The 9261-nt window shown below is 34.8% G+C and overlaps 1 protein-coding gene across 1 annotated transcript; it reads right to left on the reverse strand.

Annotated features, from left to right (window-relative positions):
- Nucleotides 1-514: 514 nt before the first annotated feature.
- Nucleotides 515-8762, reverse strand: LOC133330731 (odorant receptor 67d-like). Its single transcript, XM_061539141.1, has 4 exons — nt 8484-8762; nt 7921-8415; nt 7581-7748; nt 515-727 (listed from the first exon to the last, which is right to left on the reverse strand). The coding sequence occupies exons 1-4, from the start codon at nt 8760-8762 to the stop codon at nt 515-517; spliced, it is 1155 nt and encodes a 384-aa protein (XP_061395125.1).
- Nucleotides 8763-9261: the final 499 nt, after the last annotated feature.

The raw sequence follows: 9261 nt of genomic DNA on the forward strand, positions 1-9261 counted from the left end.
TCCAAACCTCACGTTGTTGGCAGCGACGTCCAAATTATGCTTATTTTAATATTTCCCACAGGTGCATTATGCTGACGGTAGGCCTAGTGCACGAGTTCGATGACTGTGGGAACATATCATATTTCCGTTTCGCAAGTGAATCGAAAGTGCTGACTTAGCGGCACGTGTACGTATGAGACGTCGCAGCACAGTGGTTTGGAGGTATTGAGGTGTGTTAACTTATATATATGTACTTTATAGGTCCTTATAGGATCCAACTTTGAAATTTTCATCCGATTTCATGTAAATGGTACACGATTTATTTAGAATTTTATTGAAATTACAATTGCGCTATTTTATTATACATATATGATATATAATACGATTCGACAGACCAGTAAGTCTATTCTGTAACTTTTAACAGCAATCGATAGTGTTTAAGTTTCTTTTGAAACAAACAAATGAAATTGTCGTAAATTAAACAATGTCGAATGTTGTTAAAAAGTTACAGAATAGGCCTACAGGGCTTATAAAGTTATTCCACAATATTTAATAACATCATTGCAATAGAATAGATAGTTTTGGTAACTTTCAATCCCGTATTCATGGATAATGGCAGCACCGATCCAATTGTTAATCCACCAGTATTTTGGCATACCATCAACATGTAAATGATGGATTTTCTATCAGATGCACTTAGTCTGTACCAAAGTATATCATTGTAGCAGAATTTAATAAAACCGTCATTCTGAAATATATATGAAATAATTTGTATAGAATCCTAAGAGAAGGAGTACAAAACTTTGATTCTATTTCAGGATTTGTAGTACATAAGTATACTTCTACTGTAGTACATAAGTATACTTCGGCTACATTCATCATATTTCCAACTCTACAGCATTACAAAACAATATGCCAAATAGATATATCCTCCAGGCCATGTTCCCAAAAATATACAAAACATCGAGCAAACTATGCCGATTGCCGGTGCTAATTTGTACCAATATTACCCAATAGTATGTTTCTTGAGTTGTTTTCCGTAGCCTAAAATGAAAAAGATGAAGAAGGTAGGATTTTCAGGAAACTTAACACACATCACTCTATACCTAATTCATTACGCTGTGCCAAATTTCGTGCAAATCGAAAGAAATATAAGGACTTTTGTACACCATGAACAGAAAATCGGACGAAACTTTATATGGGAGCTATATCTAAATCTGAACCGATTTTCGGGAAACTTAACACACATCATTTTAGACCTAATTCAGTACGCTATGCCAAAATTCGGGCAAATCAAAAGATTTCAAGGAACTTTAGTGGGCTATTTACCTAAAATCGGGCGAAACTATATATGGGAGCTACATCTAATTCTAAACCGATTTTTCCCAATTTCAATAGGATTCGTCCTTGGGCCAAATAAGTGACCTATGCCCAATTTCATCCAAATCGGATTTTAAATGCGACCTGTATTTTGTTCACAAAAATACATGGACGGATGGACGTACAGACGGACGGGCAAACGGACATGCGTAAATCGACTCAGAAAGTGATTCTATGCATATTCTCAAAAGGAACCATATAACATATGCACAAAGACATAAAAACCTGTACCACAGTGTGGTGAAGGTTATAAAAACTGCAAAATGAAAAATGTCGCGTGAGTGACTGCGAAAAATTCTTCGCAAATTTTGAAATTTCAAAAATAATGATTGACTTATCTTATTCATGTGAAGAATATAAACAGTTCCAAATATTCACACTATTCGCAGAGTTTTCCCATTATTAGTAATGATGTCTAAAGTATAATTATTTGAAGTATATTTGTATATTTGAAGTCACGTAAGTGATCGCTCTTTTGTGGCTTTTATCTCAAAAGTTAAAAACCGGAGGCTCTCAATTTTAAAATAATTTTAGATTTGTTCGAATCGGTCACCTTTGGCACGAATTATGGCCTTCAATGAAACCGTCACATGCTGCCCGAATGTTGCTCTGCGGTATTTTGGTCCATTCCCAGCGAAGCGCTTGCTTGAGGTGATCGACACTTTGGTATTTTTAGTGCCAACCTTGCTTTGCAATAGTCAGAATAGTCCAATGGTGTAGAGATTGGAGACTGACCATTGTGCGCTGGAAATGAAGCGAGGAACCTCATTTTGTAACCATTCTTGGGTGGCTGTGCTGAGTGCGATGGTGCTGAGTCCTGTTAGAATGTGCAAAGTCTGTGGCCAAAATTTTTGCGTGCCCAAGGCTTTAAGACACCCTCAAGAATATCTTCGCGATAATATTCGGCATTTATTCTGATGCCATAGTCGATTACTACGAGCGGAGAGACAGCGAATGGCAGTTATGGCGGGCCACACCATCACCATTGCCAGCGCTTGAGTTCTGGGGATCAACCGAAGGTGCACATTCTCAGCTGACGTCTTTGGCAAGAAACCGTTCTTTTTGTTTGTTTACAAACTGCTGGACAACGAATGTTTTCTCATCGGAGAAAACCAAAATCGGCAGTTCACCACTTTCGGCTCTTTTGAGTTTATTTTCTTTCTCTTGTGGTGTAAGTTCTTGCACATTTTTAAATTTCAATGGCTTTACCTCGAGCTCGAATGGAAAATTGCGATATGTTCAGCTCACGAGCCACTTTTCGGCCACTGAGACGCGGGTTTCGATCAAGTCGTTTCTTTACTTTTCGAACCATTTCTACTGATGTTGCTGTTTTCTTTCGTACACTTCCTTGTCGTTGGGCTACGCTAGTACTAGTATCACGGTAACGAGCGATAGTACGAGGCACAAAAGATGTATTCACATTTAAATGCTGTAGTGCTCTAACGATAGTCATATGTGGTTTTCCAGCCAAATATAAAGAAATCACACAATGACGCTTGTATTACATCACGAATATATTTTTTTTAAATTCTCACCAAAATGCGGTTGTACGCTTGTTAACAATGTAATGAGCTGTCATTGTACGAGTGGCTTAGAAATGACAGCAGTCTGAAGTTGGTTGCAGTTTTTTCATCTCACCCTGTATATAACTTGAGGGTGGACTATACCATCCAACACAAAATAGGTATTGTATTTATTTTTAATCAATTTTCGACATGGGAATTTTTTGAACTTATATGATTATCTTTTATAAAATAACCTAATCGAACAGTTTATATTCATCAAAAGAAACTCCTTCTAACTTCTTTGTTTTTTTTTCAGAAATGTAATATTGCTATTTTTAACTTCTAGCAAATCCGAACATAATAAAATTTTAAACGACTGAATATGAGAAATGTAAATAACTTTACCTATGGCATTCTTTAACAATGCCAATGTTGAAGAATATCGATAGTGACATCAATTAAAACTAACTAAATTGCATAACAATTATAGTAGCCCGGTTCAATTATTGCCATAAATTGTTTGCTATATACAAATATTCATTGACACATTATATATACACTTATTGCTCATATGATATATCCTCCGAACCTAAATAATAAGTTATTCATAAGTTACGGAATTCGACATATGTCAGACTACGTTTTTTTGTTTTTCTATTCAGTTAAAAGTATGACAATGCAGAAAGTCTGGTTAAGCATATAAACCTTCAAATCCTGTGCACTTAGAAACCAAAATTTCTCATGTTAGGACTGAGATATCGGGCAATACGTGCCAAAAAAAGTGGTCGAAAAAACAGTAACAACACTTCTCTTTGTTTTTTTTCACAATTAAAGAAAATGCATTAGATACAAACAGTTATGATATTTGTATACCCTACACAACTATGTTGTCAGGGTATTTTAGCTTTGTGCAGCCCCAGGAGTTTGTAACGCCGCGAAATATTGGTCCTAGACCCACCTTGAGGTATACCGATCGTTATATCTCGACAAGCTGAATCGATCTAGACATCTGTGTCCGTCCGTCTGTCCATTATAATTTGTAAACACGATACAGGCCACAGTTATGGGTTCGGCCCAATGAAGACCCCTATTGTAAAGATCGGTTAATATTTAGGTTATGAAATGGACCAAATACTTAATTTTTGTCGGTTTTTCTGGTCAGAGGCCGCGATTATGGCCAAAACATGTTGAATGTTTACATGGAGAAGGAGATTGGGCCAAAGAATAAGCATGTCTGTTTTGATAAAGATCGGTCAATATTTAGCGGGTCAAATGGACCCTGACTTTTGTGTGAAAAATGACAAAATTTGTATTCTATATGTATGTATATGGGAAATATTGCCAATTTTTCTTTAATATTCCATTTTCAAAAAATCAGCTTTTTTGTTTTTGTGGCACATCGATGATTTTTGGTACACATAAAGAGAAAAATGTTCTGACTCCGAAACCGCTCGCGATCAAATTTTTGGTTGATGCGCGCAAAAGTTATCGAGGTTTAATTTTGGGCATAAGAAAAAAATCTTAAAATTACGCCGTTTATTATATTGACCAAAAACGTTGATATAGATCTTCCTCCGTAAAATAACAATATGAATATATTATAATCATCGCGATAAAGTTGTACATCTTCGCGAAATATGAGAAAAATAAAAAAATATAGCAGATTACATCAATATTTTCATTATATTAATGACATACACACACCTAAAAATTAATTTAAAAATATCTACATAATCTAAACAGCATGATGAATCAAATGATATCAAAATCGCACAAGTCCGTGTAGCGGTTTGTAAATCACAGCGACAACAAAACAAGATATTGAGGAAAAATATTTGTTTTTGGTTTGAAAAAATAATGTCATCATATTTCTTTTATATACAAGATATTTCTTTTATATACAAGAAATTTCAGAAAAAAATTTGTGACTATTCTGTTATTTTACCCGAAAAATTGGCATATATAATAATAATCACGTTTTGTGTATAAGTATACGCCTTGCGGATTATATCAAGACCCTTCCGATAAATCTTAGGGTTCTATAAATAGGAATAAATCTTAAAAAACGTAAAAAACCTTATTGATCGCGGGTACCCATATCATTCAGTTGACATTTCTAAAAATTTGGCCCGAAAAATAGGTTTTTTAGAAATTTGATCGCACAAAATTCGCACCTTCGGATGAATATTACTCTGAAGCTGTGCATACTACATACACAAAATACATATCAAATTACGCAGATTCGCGACTACATAATCTTATAATCGATTCTTAGAAATTCCTGTTTGCGTATTAAAGCTAGAAGTAAAATTAAAAAAACCCTCAAAATCGAGCTTCAAAATGTCAGCATCATTTAAAAGTAGATGCAGGTAAAATTTTTAAAAATTATACATAAGGGGCGTAGTCCCCATTTTGTTGGCTTCTAGTTTTACTTTGACACGAAGACCGTGAAATGAGTGGCTTAATCACAAATTGATAGGGAACATAAAAAACTGGTTCGACCAGGTTCAGTATATTGAGGTTTTTGATCGTATTTTTCCACAGAATTGACTGTAATTTAGTATTTTGAGTTCTTTATAGGTACCAAATCTCTCCACAAAAAATTATAAATATAGGTCCATTGTTTCGGATAGCCCCCATATAAGGGTACCCCCAATTTTCGGTATTTTGGGGTTCTTGAACCCGTTTTTCAATCAAATTCGCCATTTGGCATTTTGTAGTCGTATATGGTAACAAATCTTCTTACCAAACAATTTCTAACATTCGCCCCCTTTTTTATATTTAAATAGTTATATGATTTTTTCCGTGTTTGGGTTGGGTCTAAGACTCTGTTGTAATCATTACATCTGCGGAAGATACGAAAAAAAACTGGAACATAAGGTTCGATAATTAACCTTATATATATATATATATATATATGAACTGTAACCCGCATTTAGCCATAACCCCTATGTGGGAGGTACCAGAAGGAGTGGACCGATATTCCCCATGTTCGAACTTGAACAAATTTTGGAAGAAATAATAAGATGGACAAAGTTTGGATGAAATCTAAATTTTCTGAAAAAAAATTTGTTCCAAAGAAACATGGGGTCTAGAACCAATATTTCGATGAGGCTCATTTTCACCGTGTCAAAGTTTATACACCCTCATCAGCCATAAGGCTGAGGGTATAATTATCAATTACAATTCTGAAATTTGTATTATGGTTTACATAATCGGTTTGTAGAAATGTCGGTATAGGTACACTTTTTGGTATTTTCCCTATATTTTCATTTCAAGTACCTGTCAGTATATCTATGGTGGAGGGTATACAAAGTTCGGCCCGGCCGAACTTAACGCTTTTTCACTTGTTACGATTATGGCACCCCCAATTTTCGGGTTTGGGGTTCTTGAGTGCGCTTTTAAACAAATTCTTTGTCATTTGGGTTTTTGTAGTCGTATATGGTAACAAATCTCCCTTCCAAAAATTATTAATATTTTAGTTAATTGATTTGTTCCGCGTTTTGGGTTTGGTTCTAAGACTTTGTTGTAATCATTCTAACTGAGAAGGATATCGGCCCATGGCCCATATATCAATAAGATCAATTATCTAAGCTATGTCTAGATAATCGATCTTAGAATTATGAGCATTATGCTTACTTCCGATCGGGTTTGAATTACATACTGTTCCATATATATTTTCATCCGATTTCAGGTAAATTATGCATGATATATATCATATCTTACAGATCGCAATGAAATTTTAGCATAGCGTATCAAATTCAGTATTCAGTTAAGTATGAATTGTATTTAATGGTTGTCAAGATTATAAAATTTAAATACGACTTTTCAGTCCATATTGCGGTCCGATATTCATCATTTCTTACTGGTTGTATATTTTTCAAAGACAGATTTTTGCATAGTCCTCGTGTTAATGTTCGCTGATTTAAATTGTCAATGGGTAATATATCTCTGTACAAGACCCGGTCCAGTCGAATTTCCCAGCCATTGTGTCCGTACTTTATTTCTACAGAGAATATAAAATCATAATGGAGGGAGCATAAAAACATCAAAAGGGTATTGTTTCCTTTAAAATATCTACAACCAGCTAAAACACAAAATGAAATATGGCCTTGCGGTACATGAAAATGCATTTTTCTTTCAGTGGATGTGAAATACATTTGGGATTTTAGTTTTTATTTTTTTTCTTCCAAATATATTAATAAATGTGTTATTAATAATAATAAACCACATTGTGCTACAAATAAATACTTCTTAAATCTATTCCACAAAATTGAGAAACATCATTGCAATTGAATAGATTGATTTGGTTATTTGCAATCCAGTATTCATGGATAAAGGCAGCACAGATCCAATTGTTAATCCGCCAGTATTTTGACACGTCATTAACATGTATAGTATACATTTTTGATTAGATGAACTCAGTTTATACCATAAAATATCATTGTAGCAGGATTCAACAAATGATTCATTCTGAAAAAATGAAAAAAATAACGTTTAATGGTTTTAACCCAATAGGGAAAAGAACAAAGTTGGGCAGGGACGTCAATTTATTTACATACAATAAAGAGATCGATCGGACAGATCTAGCATCTTTAGGGTAGTCTCGGCATGAAACCGAATGAAATTAACTATGCGATTTATATGAATACATCCACATATCTATGTTATTACCTGCTTTTGTTTTTTAATTTATGTCGTATTTGTTATACTTACAGTTACAACCACCATTGTTCCAATACCACAATACACGAACATCATTACAAGGCAATATATCATGTATATATATCCTCCAGGCCATGTTCCCAACAGTATGCAAAAGAGAGAGCACACTATGCCAATCGAATATGTGCAAATTTGAACCAAAATTACCCAGTAATATGTCTTTTGGGTAGTATGAAGAAATCTGAAAAGAAAAAAAAAACAAATTTTCTAGGCACTTGTCAGAAATGAGTTGTGCATTTAAACTGGCCAAGGAATGGCATCTTTTTACGAATATTCTTGTGGTTGATTGTGTCAATTCCGACCTTATATATCGCTGATGAAACATTATTACATCACTCAATAGATGGGAAATCTGTGAATGATGTGAGCGATTTTCTCCTACCACGGCAGCATTGATGTCCTCAAACTTGCAACGCAGGACTCCCTTCATTGTGGCAACTTGTGAAATTGGCGTGAAGAATGCCATATCACCAGCATAAAGTCCGAAACCACCGACCATTAAAAATCCCGATTGAACAATCATTGTCACAATGAATCCGTTGGGTGTTGTTGGATCTGCTCCGATGACATTACCGTAGACAATAAGTTGATGTTTGTTAAAGACTACACTAATTGCTATTGCTACCAGGATCAGACCACAAATCATTGCAATATTTACAATGGCACACAATTTCATGAAATAAGTAAGCAGTTGACAGCCTTGGTTCAAAAACACCCTGTAATTAGGAGATTTTAATTCGTATTCCTCGAATACCGAATATATCTCGTCCAGCAGGTAACGAAAATTCGATTGTTGTCCGATGGAATTGACCAGCTTACAGTATCCCTATTAATAAATTCCAATTGGCCTTTGAAATCCAATCTAAATACCAGAGTCACAGTTTAACAACATACTTGTGCAAGAGTTCCCCCTCCCACTGTTAGAACCTGTAGAATTATTTTCCAATCATCATCGCCATCAGTCCAACCCTTGTAAATTGTGTAACCAAAGAATATAATACTGAAATTGATTACCAGGAATACCAGATAGGTCCGGATGTTGACACGATAATTTGGATCTAATACATCGGCACCGCAGATATCGCCACAAATTCGAGTTATTCTAACAATTCGACGTAGTCGCTCAGAAGGCCGATACAGTTTATTTGTGTTGCGTGCGTCTTCTAAATTCATGTTCGCACCGTTGTCTGGCCACTTACGTACTGTACCGAATGAATGTTGAAGGATATGGATATGGTCTGATGATTGTTTTGAAATTTAGGTAATTAAAGATAGGCGGAAGGTGACAATTCAAAATGCTAAAAGCATAACCTTGAAGGTGCTCTGTGTGTTTTATTAGCAACACAAATAATTTGTGAGAATTCTACAGACGGTTGATTGATTTGTTTACACTCAGACTCTATTCATTCAATATTTTTCTAAGTTTTAACAGCTGTAATAATTCATTTGTAACAACAATTTGTATTAAATTACACTGTGACACAAAATCGAGATAATGGTGTGGGTTCTAGGAGAAAATGCCTGATATTGATATTTTTAGATCAAACATCTGCATTTAAATCCGATTTGGACCAAATTCTGTACAATCTTCTATATTTACTAATCCTAGATCAAGACCGAAGATGGAACTAATTGGTTTACTCGTTCTGGTACCTCCCCTCACAAAGGGTCA

Source organism: Musca vetustissima, unplaced genomic scaffold (genome assembly GCF_032173495.1).
Source record: "Musca vetustissima isolate MV318-11 ecotype Yass unplaced genomic scaffold, APGP_CSIRO_Mvet_v1 utg166022, whole genome shotgun sequence".
NCBI lineage: Eukaryota > Metazoa > Arthropoda > Insecta > Diptera > Muscidae > Musca > Musca vetustissima.